This window comes from Acartia tonsa, chromosome 7, assembly GCF_053477335.1.
Source record: "Acartia tonsa isolate MP-2025a chromosome 7, ASM5347733v1, whole genome shotgun sequence".
Taxonomy (NCBI): domain Eukaryota; kingdom Metazoa; phylum Arthropoda; class Copepoda; order Calanoida; family Acartiidae; genus Acartia; species Acartia tonsa.
Window position 1 is genome coordinate 15,582,915 of NC_137266.1, and position 17,384 is coordinate 15,600,298.

At 36.2% G+C, this 17,384-nt stretch overlaps 2 protein-coding genes across 5 annotated transcripts in view; one reads left to right on the top strand and one right to left on the bottom strand.

Annotated features, from left to right (window-relative positions):
- The first annotated feature begins 1,827 nt into the window (after window positions 1-1,827).
- Window positions 1,828-17,384, top strand: part of Glyp (glycogen phosphorylase) — a 148,892-nt gene continuing 133,335 nt past the window's right edge. For 2 of the 4 annotated variants that reach the window (XM_080167704.1, XM_080167703.1), the window contains exons 1-2: window positions 1,828-1,935; window positions 2,878-2,963. In XM_080167704.1, coding sequence (XP_080023830.1) covers window positions 1,873-1,935; window positions 2,878-2,963 — 149 coding nt within the window. In that variant the 5' untranslated portion in view covers window positions 1,828-1,872. The remainder of the gene's footprint in view (window positions 1,936-2,877; window positions 2,964-17,384) is intronic. The other 2 variants (XM_080167706.1, XM_080167705.1) reach the window with 1 other exon arrangement.
- Window positions 15,727-16,496, bottom strand: LOC145324946 (uncharacterized). The gene is made up of 2 exons (XM_080167708.1): window positions 16,430-16,496; window positions 15,727-16,130 (listed from the first exon to the last, which is right to left on the bottom strand). Exons 1-2 carry the CDS (start codon window positions 16,480-16,482, stop codon window positions 15,845-15,847), a joined length of 339 nt encoding a protein of 112 aa, XP_080023834.1. The 5' UTR covers window positions 16,483-16,496; the 3' UTR covers window positions 15,727-15,844.

Genomic DNA, 17,384 nt, shown 5'->3' on the forward strand with positions numbered 1-17,384 from the left:
TTAATTGCCTAACCATGCGGGGCAATACCCTAACCCAATATAACCTAACCTAACCTAAAACAACCTATATAAAGCCATTTTGAAAATACGACGAATCACCCCTTAAGAGCCTTGCCATGAAATAGACTCCCATTTTTTTTGTGGGGCAAGGGAGTTTTTCCCTAGGCAAATTTGGAGGGTGTAGTTACCCTCCACCAAAATAGTAATAAACCTTCATATTATCTATACAACACTTTATAGTAAAGGAGAACCATATCGGTCGCAAGGTAAGTGAGACTTTAAGCTACAGAAAAACCGCCATCCTGTAACTTTTATAAGGATAATTATTATATTATTTATTGTCAATTTATCAGTGCGTATGTGAAACGTGAAGGGAACACGTTTGACCAGTATCTTAAAAACTGCAGCTAGATTTGTGTGAGTTTATGTACCCATGCATTTGGCCATTTTAAATTATAGAAACCTGACCTTGTGACAGAAAAGATATTAAATAGTCGATTATTATTTAATATGTCATCTAATTGGATGCCAAAGAAATTTAATTAAAAAAACTCGTATTTAGAAAATGGGATGGGAAAGAGTAGTGATATGTATCATCGTTTTCGAGATTCTACATTTAAACAAAATTAAGTTACAATCAAATCCTTTCCCTATAAAAAGCTAAATGACTTGTATGATTTTAAATCTTAAAATTATATCTTTACATATCCTTCAATATAAAAGGTATGATTTCAATATTCTAACATGACTAAATTGTGTGGGTACTGTAAATGTTGTGGGTAAGGGTTGTGTATATAGTGAGTGAAGTGTACATCAGATACGCACATATATGTATATATGTGTAGATGGTGTTTTTATAATAAAGCTTTCAGTCAAAATATAGCACATACACATTATATTACACCTTCCCTCCCCTGTTTTACACATTATAATCTACAAAAAAATAAAATTATACAAAAGAATCAGGGTAAAATAAATTTTTGGTTTATTGTCCGTTTTATTTATATCATAATCATTAAGTTCTTTATTTTTTCTGTTTATGTAAAGTAGATATTTTGTGTTTATCTCGCTAACCACCGAACCAATTAGGTTCTCCAGTAAGATAAAGCTTCATATATTTTAACTACCCTTCCTCCCCTTATATGCTTGTTATTTATAAATCTGTAAGTTATTTTTTTTTGCTGTGATGAGAAAATTTACTTAGTTTACAAATCCAGTTTATTTTACTTTGAGCGTTTATTTCTTCGAATTTATTATAGGAATTTGGGTAAATATTTTCACTGATTTAGTCAAGTAATAACTACTATAGGATTGTGACGTGAAAGGATAATTGTTTTATTCTTAATATCTATTTTGAATTGTTAAATCTTCTATCCATATATTTTTTTTGATGTGAAATTATGTTGTTGTAGAATATTTACAGTATTGTTATAAGTTGTTGAATTTAGGAATTGCACGTAACTTTCCTAAAATAGAGAATTTGATCATTTCAATGGCTAGCTAGCAATATCTTAATGGAGAAACAAAAAATACTGTCCTTTCCATGGCGGTTTCAAGGATATTTGATTTTATGAGGGTTAGTCAAATTTTCGCAAATATTAATCTAAAAAACATTCACTATAACTCTCTCCAATGGCGAAAAATTTTGTGTTAAGGGCAAAATATTTTTAAACTTTAAAAATTACATTTTAAGAGCTTTTCAACAACAATCACCCATCTTATCTATAACCCCGTTTGATCGTTTCTCTTGCTTTTTATGGATTTTAGATGAAAATTGTTTTAATTTCTGTACTTTGTTACTTATAGTGGTTGTCATCCTTGTTAGATAAAATAGCATTTTTGTGTTTTGTAGTTTCAGACTATTGTCTCAAGATGTCAGCTCCTGTTAGTGATCATGACAGGCGTAAGCAGATATCTGTCAGACACGTTGCACAGGTAACTTGTATTGTAGAGTAGCTTTGCTGCAATTAATCTGTGTTTAAATGTTTTGTGCTTTCCCCCAAAAGGCTATCGGGCTTTTGAATCTCCCCCCCCCCCTACATTTTTAAACAAATTCAAAATTATGGGGAGGATGATTTTGCTAGCTAATGCGGGGGCTATTAAGTACCAAAAAATAGCATAGCATTACCTAACCTGTTTTAATATACTAGCGGATTCGCCCCTAGCCTCTAGGGGCTTTGCCCCAAGAGGTAATTTTAAAAAAATTTCAAGAAAAAAACTATGAGAAAAAAACATTTTTTTCTGGTGCTGCCAATTTTATGTGAAGTAGTTTCCCCAGAAATTTTTTTTCTTCAAGATAAAAGATTAAATCCACCACAGGACTAGTAGGTATATTCCCTGAAGAGTAGAGCCCATTCGGTCCAGCGGTTACTGAGATCTTAAGCTTCAGACGGATAGACAGACGGACAGACATCAAGCTACTTTGTAATATTATAGGTAAAAAATAAAAAACTTCACCCCAATCTCATTATTTTCAATTAATTTAAAAATAAGGAATGTGGGATTTAAGTGCTCGACTTCGCACTCTAAGGGAAACTGTTTATGTAAGGTGGTCTTAATTTGATCATTTAAAATATAACTTTATTTTAAGATTAAACGCCCTCTCCGATAACAAGTACAAATATACGTGAGTAAATAGCGCAGCATATTTTTTGGTATTTTTAATTTTAGGGGGGTTGGGGGTGTCCCACCCCCCAAGAAAATAGTTATAAACCATCCCGGGACCTATGAGGAGCTACCCTGGAAAGGAGAACCCGATTGGTTCAGCGGTTAGCGAGATCCTTTGCTACAAACAAACAAACAGACAAATAGACACACAGACATCGATCTACTTTGTATTATAGATGATTCGGTCAAAAATAAAAATTAATTTTCAAGGTTGAGAATGTGGCTAATGTGAAGAAGACATTTAATAGACATCTTCACTACACTGTCATCAAGGATAGGCACGTTGCTACTCCAAGGTAGGCCATTTTTAATTCATTGATGTACCATAGTTTTTTTTTTTTTACAATTTTCAGTGGTGTTATTGAGCTTGTCATATTTGCTGGTTTAAAAGTTTCTTTTTATTTTCTTTTTAATAAACTTCTTCAAAATTACCACACTAATATTTCGGAGAATAAACTCTTTTTCAATAAAAATGCGTTTTTTTTATAAAGGCTTAAAATTTAGGAAAGTTCTTTTAAAGTCTTGCTTCAAAATGAAGCACTTGAATAATTGAAATAATAACTTATTCTAACATAGTATTTATATGGTTCCAGGACAAACGCAGGAGTCCCAAACGCAGGGGTTGTTCAGTTCAAACATTAATGAATTCAGTATTTCTATATAGATTTGGTTAGGTTAAGATATGAATGTACAAATAAGCATTAAAAAAACCTAAAAGATAGTCTAAAATTGGTTAGGTTAGGTGTCCACTACTGCGTTTGTCCTATGACCATTTATATAAGTGACATGACGTTTGACTATATATAAATCCTTGTTTTATTTTATGTAACATTTTGTTAGTAGTAAATAATTAAGGTTGATTTTACAATGAGCAGTATAGTCTTTAGCCCTTTCTACCATACCAAATCATTACAAAGCAAAGATTTTCTACAATTATCATCCGCTGTGCATCTGTAACATTTTGTCTCAACAATGATCATTTATATTGCGGAGTTTGACATAACAAGGGTGACAACATACATATGTAGATTATGAACTGAAAGACAGATAGACAGACAGACAGACAGATTAAATGAGTCAAGTTGGGTATTACCCTCTTAGAAATTTTTTTTTCAATTCAACCCCCCCCCCTCCCCCGACAGCGAACTATGAACTCTGGCCGCAGCGCTCGGCTCCCTAGCCAGCCTAGCCGCAGCGCTCGGCTCCCTAGCCAGCCTAGCCGCAGCGCTCGGCCCCCTTTCCTGCCTAGCCGCAGGGTAATCAAATTTTCAAAATTGAAAAAAAAATTCTAAGAGGATAACGCTTCAAGTTGATTACAGACAGATGAACGTACATTTAGAATTATGAATTAGCCTCACAGCCAATTTTATTCAATATTGGCTGACATTTTTGTCACTCGTTTTGTTGAAAGTTTTTATCCTTGTTGTATTAAAATTGACTGGCATTTTATTGGGTTGTTTTCCTATTTTATACCAACAATTACATTAGGATAGTCAATTTTGTAGGTGGGGAGATAGTGCACAAAGTATTTTACTTAAGAGTTATTTCTACAAAAAGCATTTGAACTAAACGTCTTATTTTTCATGTTTTCCATTTGAAATTACCAAAAATTAAATAGTTTGTTGTCGTAGAGTTGGCGTAAAACCTGTTTTGATGTAACTGAATGGAAGTGGGTAAGAAGGGGGGGGGGGGTATAATAAGGGAATAGAGTTGTGGAGAAATTTTCACTTAGAATTGTTTGTAAAAACCACATTCTCTTCTCCCAGGTTTTGGATATATTCAAAGAGATTTTCATTTTAAACATGGTAGTTTTAAAACATTAAGAATTGAGCTTGAGGTATAGAACTTTAAGATATGTATATTTTTTGCTAGATTAGCATCACGTTCATTTTACCTCTGACAAATTGTGTGTTCTTTAATTCTACATCTAACTCTAATGTAAAAGTATACACTTAGTTATATTTTTTATTAAATAATAACTTGATGTAACTTAAAATGCGTGTTAATAAAAAGACAATTATTCTGTAGTCTTATTTTGACATACTGTAACGTTTTATTCTGTATCAAAAATGCATATAGAAAAAGAAATTTTTTTTTGTACTAATGGAATATATAAACCTATGCAACATTCATAGCATAATATATCATTTCTGCATTTATCCACCTGCTTAATTATTAATATAAGGAAAACTTTCACATCACCAGCTAATTAATGCATCAGGAAAAACAAAAAAAGTCATAATTTTGAAAACTTTTTATTTTGTACTGTAATTTCCTAAAATATTATCTAAAGTCAACAAACCTAAAGTCTAATAAAGGCGAGCTTGTTATGTTGATATATAGTTATTATATTTTTACGAAAATTGCTTTGCATAAAAGATACTGTTAGTTTAGGAGACCTTATTAATCTGACCTGTCTTCTTGAAAGTCTTACCATCCCAACAAACTTTAACTTTCCGAAAGTAAAATATAGACAGGCTAAAAGATAAATATCATACCTGACCATCGTTTTCAATTTGGACCTTTGGTTTTCTTTTAAAATTGTAAAGAAATAGCTCGAAAGGATTAGTGTTGAGATTCATTATTTCTGTTAGTTCATTTATAAGTTGTATAGTTATACTCCAGATAAAGAATAGTTACAAAATGTGTTAGTTATTATGATGTCTACATCTTGTAAGATTAAAGGATTTAGAGAATGACGCCTATATAAGTAGATTTAGAGATGTGTATACTTAATAAGATGAAATATTAGGTTAGGACAACAAGATTAATTAATGGCGCAATCTTAATTGTTTTACCAGTCCATATTAATGATTTTTTTTCTTATAATGAAGGAAAGTTTTCAAAAATGGGTAAGGGATAATGCATAGGACATATGGACATTACAAAAAGCTGAAATTAAGTGAATGCCTAATTTAAAGGGGTAGTGCATTAAACTTGAATGTAGTAAACGGATATTTTTTCTATTTAATACTTTAAACTACATCTATAGGACATGTATTTGAAAGAATTAAAATTTCCTACCCGGTAGTTTTAAAAATATTAAGACTTGAAAATCATGTCTTTTGTATATATGCAACTCATATGGCTGTCCTGTTTTCACAAAAACAGCATGAGGACTATTTTGGTGGTGCCTAATTGATTGCTAAGTATTGTAATATAAATTTATTCTTTTAACTTATGCTTGCAATCAAACTTTTTAAATGCACTTCATGCAACTATCCCTTTTTTATTTATTTTATTTTCTAGACTAAAGGCATAAAGTCTTAACTGTAATCTAACCTAATATGCTTTACCATAAATAAGTTTATTCATCTCAAGGCTAGTTAAGTATAAAGATATGGTTCAATTTGATATAATCTTTCTTGTGTATTGTATTCATTTTTATTTAAATTTAAGATTTTAAAAAGTGTGTTGGAATGATTTTTCTTGTATTCCCTGGCAAGTTTGAACCCATTAATTCCCTTTTCCTTACACCAGAGAATGAGTGTGTTACGCGGCATTCCTAACTATCTCCGCGCTTCGCTTGTAAACAAACAAAGGCGCGCACATTTTTCCTTGTTGATTCCCATGTGAAGAGCTACGTGAATAAAAATAATGTATTGGATGGATATACATGCGCTCTAATCCGTGGAAGATCTCAAATAAGCCTTCCTGCTTAGTTTGACATCATAATGTGGTAAGAATTTATTTTAATTCTTAATAATAAGTGTAGTATGGTATATTTTCACGAAGAAATTTAAAACATTAATTTTTCAACAAATAGACCATTTAACTGCTAACTTTTGACATACGAATATTTTCCTTAATTTTATTGATCATTTGAATCTAAAATTATCAATTTCTGATGCTATTTAATATGTTTCGTGCCAATTTAAAGTTTTTTAGAAATTTTATATTTTTAATTAAATTGAAATCACGCAACCTCGATATACAAAAATAATAAACCATTAATACTATGTAATTAATTTTTATATTTTTGTTTTAGATTCACCGTTTTCATGGTAATAAATACACATTTGTAAACATTCACATGTTGGTCATTCGGAGGGCTTGGAGATTAAGATTTCGTGTACGGCAAGGCATGCGTACCAAAACAATGAAAACGAGACAGAACAGATGCGGCTAAGAAAATATCTGTGAAGTTTTGTGAATGTGTTGGTTGTGATACCTTACCACACACTATTATAATCGTAATCAGTACAGTTAATTATTGTGACAATCATGGGTCCTAAAAAGAATAAAGGCGCTCAACTGGGACTACGGCTGCGCCCAGCCGTCGAGGCCCTAACCAGTGAACTAGATAAAGTGATGAAGTTGGTCAGTGAATCTTCAGAGCTTGATGTTAGACATTTCACTAAGGAGTCAATCCTTGTCCATGACAAGTTCGAGACATTCGATAGCATTATGGTCGGTTTTAGCAAGCTTGGTGTGAGAATCCAAGAGCTTGAGGAGTTTAGTGACATTTATTCTAATATAATTACTGTGCAAAAAGATTATAACGCTCTGAAAGATGCTCTAGATGCTATGGAGGAGCTTAGTGACATTCAAAGTGTTGTTGATTTAGTTGGTGATAATTTGCCTGACCATAAGGCTGAACTATATGATCGTTGTTTAAAGATTGTGAAGGTTATTAAAGGGTCATACTTTCCCTTACCAGAACCAATTATAAACACTTTGTCTGCTTTGATGAAACGGCTGGCCGAGGTTAAGCTTGAACCTGTGAAGCCGCCTACAACGACGGCGGGTGCTTCGACAGCATCGCCATTTGTGTCGCCGTTTGGCACACCACAGTTCGGCACCGGTTCTATGTTCACGCCAGGATATATGAATCGTGTCGACGAACGTCTTCTTCCAAGCTTTGACGGCTCAGAGTCAGCCTACGTAAGTTTCAAGGACAATTTTAAAAAGCTTACCGTAGGACAGGACCCGTCATATTTACAGTTATTGTTGAGCAGTGAAAAGGTCTGCAAAAATAAAGAGTTAAGACTTCAGTTAATTCAGATTCAATCACATGAATCTCAATGGGCTTACCTCGACGCACGTTTTAAGTCCAAAACACGTCAGATGCTCTGCCTTTTCAACCAATGGGAGAAGAAGCCTAAACCGTCGGACTCCAACCAGATTGTGACAGTCTTAGCAGAGTTTGGTGGTGCAGTTAGCCAGCTCGAGCAGCTGACTAAAGATGATGATGATGAGGAAGTCACCACAAGCCAGTGGTTGACCATTATTCTTTTGGAAATGTTATCCAAAAAGTTGCCACGTGATTTCCAGGACAAGCTCAACCTGGCGTTGGGCTCGATGGATACCCCAAATATTCCTAAGCTGTTGAAGATTATAGAGGAACAGCGTGGCGCCATTTTGATGAGGTGTTCAATCGATGTAGACACCCCCTCCAAGAAGAAAGGTAATCCTGCGGCCGCAGCTACAGCCGTTGGTAAACCTGGGTCTCCAGCTAAGACCAAGAAGAAACAGCCTTGCCCGTCGGAAGGTTGTAACTCTGATCACCTGTTGTTTAAGTGCTCCAAGTTTAGGGATATGTCTGTTCCTGAACGCAAAGTCTTCATCAAGAAGATAGGCGCCTGTTTGCTCTGCTTACAAAAAGGGCATCGGGTGGCCGATTGTCCCAGAGCCGATAAGCTTGGCAGCTGTACCATTGACAGTTGCAACCAGCCTCATAATTCATTATTACATGAATCAGTTGCTAGTGGACAAGTTGCGGCAGTGTATGAATCACAATTGTTTAGCAAGAACAATTTTATGCTGATGTTGCAGCAGGTCCCGGCGTTGGCGGCTGACAAACGTCAAGTCACCGTCAATGCCATGTGGGACAGTGGAGCAAATTTGACGTTGATTTCTAGAAGTATTGCCAAGAAGTTAGAGTTGCCATCAACTGGTCGAACAGCTACTATTTCTCTGGCAGATGGAAAGAGCCAAGCATGTCCTACAGTCAAGATTTGTTTGGTTGACCGCAACCGGAATTCACATATTCTGGAGGCGGCGGTAGTGCCCAGCATTGGTACTGAAGAAGGGTTGCGTTCTATTGATCCTACAGCCGCCGCCGACATTTTCAACATGAAGCCTGATAATTTTTCTATGGTCGACGGCAAGATTGATGTTTTAATCGGCCATTTAACACCAGCTATGTTCCCGTGTGCAGATAAAATGGTTGGTGATTCTAGACTGTACAGAAGCTTATTTGGTACAGGCTATTTAGTTGTGTCTGCAGATGGCAGGACTGTTGCTAATCCTGTCGCCTGTAAAGCTGTGAAGTTGGAGGTCAGCAAGATGGAGTTCCTGAGTACTGAGAGTTTGGGAATACAGCCGCCATCAATGTGCAGCGGTTGTAAGAACTGCCGTCATTGCGCCGCCATAGCCGCCGGGCAGTCCGCCTTGGATGTGCGTAAGCGGCAGCTGATTGAAGAAGGTCTGACATTAGATCTTGAGAACCATATTTGGACGGCCTCATATCCCTACAAGCAGCCGCCAAGTGTGTTATTTGACAATTCAGAGCAGGCCTATAAGATCTGCTTACGTGACCGGCAGAGAATGATTAAAAAAGGTGAATACAGCACCTTCTGCCAAGTGTTTCAAGAAGCTGTGTCTCGTGGAGTGTATCAGAAAGCTTCGCCAGAAGACCTAGCTTATACTAAGCCCGTGTATTATTCGAGCCTAGTCTGCGCATATAAAGAGTCTATTTCCACGCCCTTGAGGATATGCGCCAATTCTAGCCTCTGCTGCAAGGGGCTAAGCCTCAATAGTATTATGATGGACGGCCCAGTTCCATTATATACTCTGATGCACAATCTTATCCGGTTCAGAAGTTATAAGTGTGCATTCGTGGCTGATATTCAGAAGTTCTATAATTCATTATTAGCTACCTATGAAGATTCTCAGCTGAAACGTGTTTTTTTCGCTGATACAGTTGATGGAGAGCCAGAGGTCTACCTTACCAAAACCATCAACTTTGGTGAGGCCTTGGCTGGAGATATGGCCGTGACCGCCCTCAGACTCACTGGTCGTATTTTTGGTGGACGTTCCCAGCAGGATGTTCAAGATGTTTATGGATCTGAGAAGATTAGAGGTTGTGACGTTGTAGCCCAGCAGGATGTGTGGAGAGATGTTCAGCAACCACTCAGTTCTGAATTTATTTTGTATCAAGATCCTCCATCGGTCAAATTGGAGACTTGTACTTACGTGGATGACTGTTTGAGCGGTCATAACAGCAAACCTGAAGCTGTCCAGCTGGTCCAAGAGCTGGAGGATATGATTGCACCTGGCAATTTCAAGTTTAAATCTGTTGTTTATTCTGGAGATGATGTTGACAGTGTAAAAGTTCTGGGCCTTGTATGGGACCCTAAACAGGATAAGTTGTTCCTACCTGTCAGAGCCAACCACGGCGAGAAGATTAAGGGTAGAAAGTTACTGGAGGATCTAGATCTGGAGGATCTCTGGAGAAGTCTACCTGAGTTGATAACTAAACGTGAAGTTTGGAGAATTGTGCAACAACTTTATGACCCAATGGGTCTAGCAGCGCCATTGCTGCTTAAGTCCAAGCTTTGTCTGCGCTCAGTTTGCATACATGGATGCAACTGGGATGATGTTATACCTGGAGAGTTGAGGTCGGAGCTTGTGTCCAGCCTCCAGGACCGTTCGGCACTTGGAAACGTGTCGTTCAGACGTTCGATGGTTCCTGATAAGCCGTTGGGGCTTCCAATGCTTGTTGGTTTCTGCGATGCATCTAACCAGGCCTATGCAGCCATCACCTACCTGAGATGGCCAGTTCCTGGAGGATATGATGTAGTTTTGTGTTGCGCCAAGTCACGTGTCGCACCAGTGAAGATTGAGTCTATACCAAGGTTAGAAATGCTTAGTTGTCTAATTTTGGCAAGGCTTGTGGATACTGTTGCCAGAGCCCTACCTTTCAACATTTCTGGCAAAGTGTTTTTTAGTGATAGCAGCTGCGCCCTAGCTCAGCTATCCAGTGACAGTGTTATGTTAAATGTTTTTAACAGTCATCGTGTTTCCGAGATACAACAGTTGACGAGCCCTGAAGATTGGAGATGGGCTCCAACCCAGCACAACATTGCCGATCTGGCAACGCGTGGTTTGTGTACGATTGAGGATGTACAACCTGGATCTACATACCAGGAAGGTCCAAGCTGGTTGCGCCTGGAACAGGACCAGTGGCCCGTTAAGACGGCGGGTGAGGTAAATGCATCCATTCCCGAGAGCGAGCTAAATCCCAAGATGGCGAAGCTCAAGGTAATGTTCACACAGGTAGTGGACAATGATTTTTGGAGGTCTCTGGCAAGAAGGACCTACAGGCAGGCAAGGAGGACTGTGGCCGCAGTTCTTAAGGCTGCCAACTGCTTTAAAACGCTGCTTATCAAGAAACGTGGCGTTGCAGCAAATGAGGATGGTGTTAGCAACAATGATAGTTCTAAGTATCATGAGAACTATACTTTCACAAATACATACATGGATTCTGTTTGTGACCTGTTTTTGACTTCCTTCAACCAAGAGGAGGAGATGACCATGGACGCCGAGGGGAAATTTGACTCCCTTCAACCGTATCATCACAAGGTCCAGGTTTGTTGGCCCATTGTGGGTCATGATGGATGTTATCCTCTTAGGACATTTACAATATTGAAAATGTCCGGGAGAGGAGATGAGGCTCTTGAGGCCGCTGCTGGAGGCCCCAGGAAGATTATGAAGGACAGCCCAGGTGTTGTCTTGCTCAGCCGCCACAACAGGCTGGCGCGGCTCATCCTTCAACAGTCCCACGATGAATTGGGGCATGGAGGCCATCGTAAGACGTTGGCGCAAAGCCGCAGGTATGCATGGATCACACATGGCCGCATGGAGGCTATGAAAGTGGTCAAGAGTTGTGCTGCATGTTCCATTGAATATGCCAAGCGTTCGAGTCCCGCAATTGCTAATATTCTGCCAGATCGTGTCGAGCCCTCTGTGCCCTTCAAGGAGGTGCATATGGACCTTGCGGGGCCGATCGAAGTTACGAAGCCTGGCGTTGGTACCAGGAGTTCCAAGACCAAGTACAAAGTTTGGTTGTTGATTGTGGCCTGTAGATTTACACAGGCTGTGTTTGTTGATGTGTTGACTGATTATTCAACTGAAGCCGTGCTGGTCGGCTTGAGAAAACTTCAGGCGTTTTACAATATGCCTAGAAGGGTTACCACAGACAGAGGCACCAATATGGCCGGTGCCAAGCGAATTATGGATGAACTTTTGAAGGATACCCGAATGCATTTTGAATGGCATCTGGTGCCCACCGCAGCACACTTGTTCGTGGGTACTGTGGAGAGGCAGGTTGGGCTGGTCAAGCGTGTGTTGAACAAGAAGTTGGCTGGTGCTACTGTAACCTTCAATGATTTATTGGTGTTGTGTGCTGAGACTGCAAAAGTCTTGAATTCTAAGCCATTGACCTATGCCACCCAAGGAGATGACGTCAATTGCTGGAGAATAATTTCACCTGCTGATCTGTTAGGCGGCAGGACCAACGATGCAATCTGCACCTTTGAGACAGGTTGTAAAGAGCCCATCACCAGGAGGCTGGAGAACTTGGAGGAGTTGACCCGTCAGTTCCATCAGGTGTACAAGGAGCAGCTCATGCCTGAGCTACTCAAGTCCGTCAAGTGGCGCAGCAACAAGGTGCTGCTCGAGCCGGGAGACGTGGTGCTGATCGACGATAGCACAAATTTGATGAAGAAGTTCAGATTGGGGCGTGTGGAAGAAGTGCGCCCAGGTGGGAGGACCGTGGTTTGCAAGTTCAAATTATCAGATGACGCAGCCGCCACGAGTAACGAGACTTCCGCAAGACGTCTGCTCAAGATCAATCTACCCAAAGTTTAGTATAAGTATCGTTCTTGTTTAACTTTGAATTTTATTTTTACGGTAGATTTATCAGACATTTTTTTCGAAAGACAAAAAACGCAAATTTTGACTCAATTTCGTTTAAACTTTCAAATCGACGCAAGATTTTTCATTTGAAATGCAAACTTAAGTTATTTATACGTTTACGCAAGTTTTTTCAATGATTTAAGTCTTTCCGGGACCAGGGATTTTTTTCGCGGAAATTTTCCTAGGTACCTACGCAAATTCGAACATTTTTATCCTTGTTTAATTGAAATTCGATATGATAAAAAGTAACACAATGAAATTTTTTACATCATACAAATATTTCTTTAAGATTTATTATAATCACATAGATAATTTAATATTACATATATATTAAAATTATTTCTATTTACCTCTTAACCGATGTACCTAAAGAAAAATGCAGATTTTTTTCGTCTTGAATTAAGTAGATTCTTTGAGTTCGAAGATTTAAGCTTAATAAGACCGCTCTATAGTGTATCTTAGCTCTGTTACCTCGGCCAGACATACTACAGAACGGCAAAACTAAAGCATAAGATAATTTTATTTTGATTGCTTTGATTGATGATTCTAAAGTTTCTTGAGTTATTCATGATTCTTTTAATTTTTGATTTGATTTAAACATCACTAATTATGTTTATTTTCAGTTGATGGAGCCCTGCGCCAGAAATCCTGTCGGAAATTATGCAGTATCAAAAAATTGTGATGGAAGACATAACGTCCGTCAGGATAGCTGGAACATGGCATTATTAATATTTGAAAGATTGGTTAGTTTGTATCTTGAGGGGTTCATTCTAACTGAGGCCCCAAATTGCCTTAATTTTGACTGTATGAATATGTACAAGTTGCTTTCTTCTTAAAACAGAGAGAAATTGCAAACTCAGCATTTAGAGAAGTTCTTTTCTTATAATTGAGCTTTTGTTTTATTTTGGTAATTTAATTTGCATATTTCAATTGCAATTTTATTTTACGCAATTTTGATTCACGAAGATTTAAAATTATGAGATTTTAATTTTCCGATGTTTGATGATTTTTTTCACAGTCATATTTTATTTAGATTTAAGTATCTATTTTATTAAACATGTTAGATTTAAGGATTTACCTATTTTATCTAAGAATGTCTAGATGTAAGCCCGAGTATTTTTCCGCTGGAGAAAATGCTTAATTTTGAGAAGTTTTTTATGAAAATTCTATTTTTCTTTTCTAGCAAAAAGATTTAGTAGAAAAAATGTCATTATTTAATCTTTCTTTCTTTTGATTAAAAGTTTGAGTTGATTATTTAATTATTGATGCGATTTTTAATATAAAAATCATTTGCCTATTATTATGTAGGTACCTAATCAAAGTTTAGGTACTATTGATTATTAATTCATGTATTCGCAATTACATGGTCTGTAATTCTAACTTTAATTGAGATTATGAGGCCATGATTAATGAGATGTGTGAGTGGTAAATGTGCAATTCATGAATGTTGAATGCTTTTCCCATTCCTTATTCCTATCCTTATGTGGTAGTGGAGTCGGTTTGAGTTATTGTGGTGTTCGTAAGTTACCATAATTAATTTTAGGCCTGATGGCCATGCCATTTTAAACTCTTGTAATTTATGCGTTATGAGATTGTGATTTGTGGACACTGTCTGCACGCATGATGTTAAGATGAGTTATTGTGTTCGATTCCCAGTGACTAGACGGGTGTGTGTTGGAATGATTTTTCTTGTATTCCCTGGCAAGTTTGAACCCATTAATTCCCTTTTCCTTACACCAGAGAATGAGTGTTACGCGGCATTCCTAACTATCTCCGCGCTTCGCTTGTAAACAAACAAAGGCGCGCACATTTTTCCTTGTTGATTCCCATGTGAAGAGCTACGTGAATAAAAATAATGTATTGGATGGATATACATGCGCTCTAATCCGTGGAAGATCTCAAATAAGCCTTCCTGCTTAGTTTGACATCATAATGTGGTAAGAATTTATTTTAATTCTTAATAATAAGTGTAGTATGGTATATTTTCACGAAGAAATTTAAAACATTAATTTTTCAACAAATAGACCATTTAACTGCTAACTTTTGACATACGAATATTTTCCTTAATTTTATTGATCATTTGAATCTAAAATTATCAATTTCTGATGCTATTTAATATGTTTCGTGCCAATTTAAAGTTTTTTAGAAATTTTATATTTTTAATTAAATTGAAATCACGCAACCTCGATATACAAAAATAATAAACCATTAATACTATGTAATTAATTTTTATATTTTTGTTTTAGATTCACCGTTTTCATGGTAATAAATACACATTTGTAAACATTCACATGTTGGTCATTCGGAGGGCTTGGAGATTAAGATTTCGTGTACGGCAAGGCATGCGTACCGAAACAAAAAGTGAAGGTCTTTTGAATTCACAATTTTACCATTTTTAATTCATAAAGAGCTGCCCTAAGGTAACATACTAATTTGATTTAGTAAAATCTTTATTCTTGTATATTTTAATCTGATTAACTAAATAAATTAGGCTAGCTGAGGCCTTTCTCTGTCAGCATATTAAAATGGAACAAGAAAAGTAAAATAAAACAATCTATTTTTTGTATTTTTATTAAACTACATACATTTTTGAAAGGGGGGGGGGGCGAAAGTAACACTTTTTGAAACCAAAACTAAAAGTCAAAGGAACTCAACTAAAAAAAGAGTTACAGGTCTGAGATTTTGCATGGCAGTTGCTTTATAGGGGTACAATATGGAACTGTGAAGAAACGGCGGCGCAACCGCCGAAAACCGCTGAGAAAAGGCAAAATAAATTTCGGCGGGAAACTGCGGTTTTCGGCGGTTGCGCCGCCGTTTCTTCACAGTTCCATATTGTACCCCTATAAAGCAACTGCCATGCAAAATCTCAGACCTGTAACTCTTTTTTTAGTTGAGTTCCTTTGTTGACTTTTAGTTTTGGTTTCAAAAAGTGTCACTTTCGCCCCCCCCCTTTCAAGTTAAAATTTTCTTAAGCTTTTAAAATAACCATTACCATCTCATTTTGTTTATTTATAGATTTAAAGGGGTCTAAAACATGTCTAAACATGGGGTCTAAAATATTTTTCTTTTACTCATAGAGCAAATAATATGATTTGAAAATACTTATAAATCTGCCTTGTTTTAAACTGGAATAAAAGATTTGGGTGACAGTAATTTATTTCTTAAATAATCTTGAATACTAAGTTGATATTTGAATTTGATATGTTTTAATCACTTATGACATTTCTAATTGCTGATCTAACATTGCAGTATTGGATTAGCTTTCACTTGTTGAGTCATTAGGTTGATATTTCCTCACAGCAGAAACATTTCTTTTTATCAACACAGAAGAACCACACTTTTGACAGATTTTAAAGAATCTTTTCTTCACACAAGATTTACATTTAGCTTTGCTGAAAATCATAAATCTTTGACTTGTTGATGGACTCTCTGATTGAGGTGAAGTATTGTAGGAGCTCTCATAATCTGGATAGCTTGAGCCTGAGCTGTAGAAGGAACTGGAGGACTTTAAGGATTTGTCATCCATTTGTAAATGTTCTATCCTGAAAGAGTTAAAAATTAAATTATGAAATTTGAAATTTTCTCCATTATATAAAGGGACTAAAGTAGTATAAACAAAGTTTATATAAGCTCAGAATTTAAAAAAAACATGAAATATATGAAAAAATATAATCTACACACTTGAATTGGAATCTAAAAATCAATTTACAATATATCAATTTTGACTTTTGGGATTTTTCAAATAGATTCAGAATTTTTTCCATTAAAGTTAAATCTTAAAAAAATTAGATTAGAATAATAAGCCTCCGAAAATTGCTGAAACTTTATTGAATTTCTTTGCCTGTCAAATATTTCTGAGCAATCTTTTGTTGTTTTAGCCAGCCAACTGGTCATATTTCCTTTTCTATCTCCTTTAATCATAGAAAATTATTAACAATTAAATCTTTGGGTATAGTCCCTTTCGTAACATCGCACCTTATGGGGTGATTCTTCGTATTTTCACAGTAACTTTTCTCATATTTCTAGTACCTGCGGGGGCACAGTGGTCTATTTTGGCATTTTGGTGGACATTTCACCTACCTCTACTCAAAGTCAATTTTCTCAGCTTGTAGTTGATAGAATCGTTCAAAATAAAAAGCATGCGCCTTATTATTACTCAATACAACTTGTATATTCATTTAGAAAAGAAAAACAAAAGCCAACTAGTCTAGAAAATACTTTGAAACTTAGCTAAAATTTCATATTTTCATACTATTTTCTTAAGTGGCAGAGAGCCTAAATTCGATGTTTCTAAGCAATAAAACGTTTAAAAACCTTGCAGCATTAATAAACATTACTGTAGAAATGATTATATAAAGGTAAATGCCCAATCACCAAACTTTGTGCAACATACATTTGATACAACTAATTGAAGTTTCTTCACCTTTTTTACGAAGTTATTTTCTCTTAGATAAGTAATAATACTTAATCTAGTACCTAATGTTTTCAGCTGTTTAATAGCTAAATCTAGAAATTGTAAAATTTTGTTATTAATATATCCAATAAAATTAATTAGAATACGAAAATTAATTGAAGAAGTTTAATTCTACTGAAATATTTGGGAATAGTCCATTTCATGGCAACGCACCTTAAGGGGCTATTCGTCGTTATTTTAGGTTAGGATAGGGACTATGCCTAAACATTTGATGTTAAAATATTATTAAATAGTCATGTAAAATGGCTAACAGCTGAGCAGCAGCCGTTACCCAGCTGCCATATGAATTAGCCCCCACTATTTTTCAGAGTATTTTTAAGCT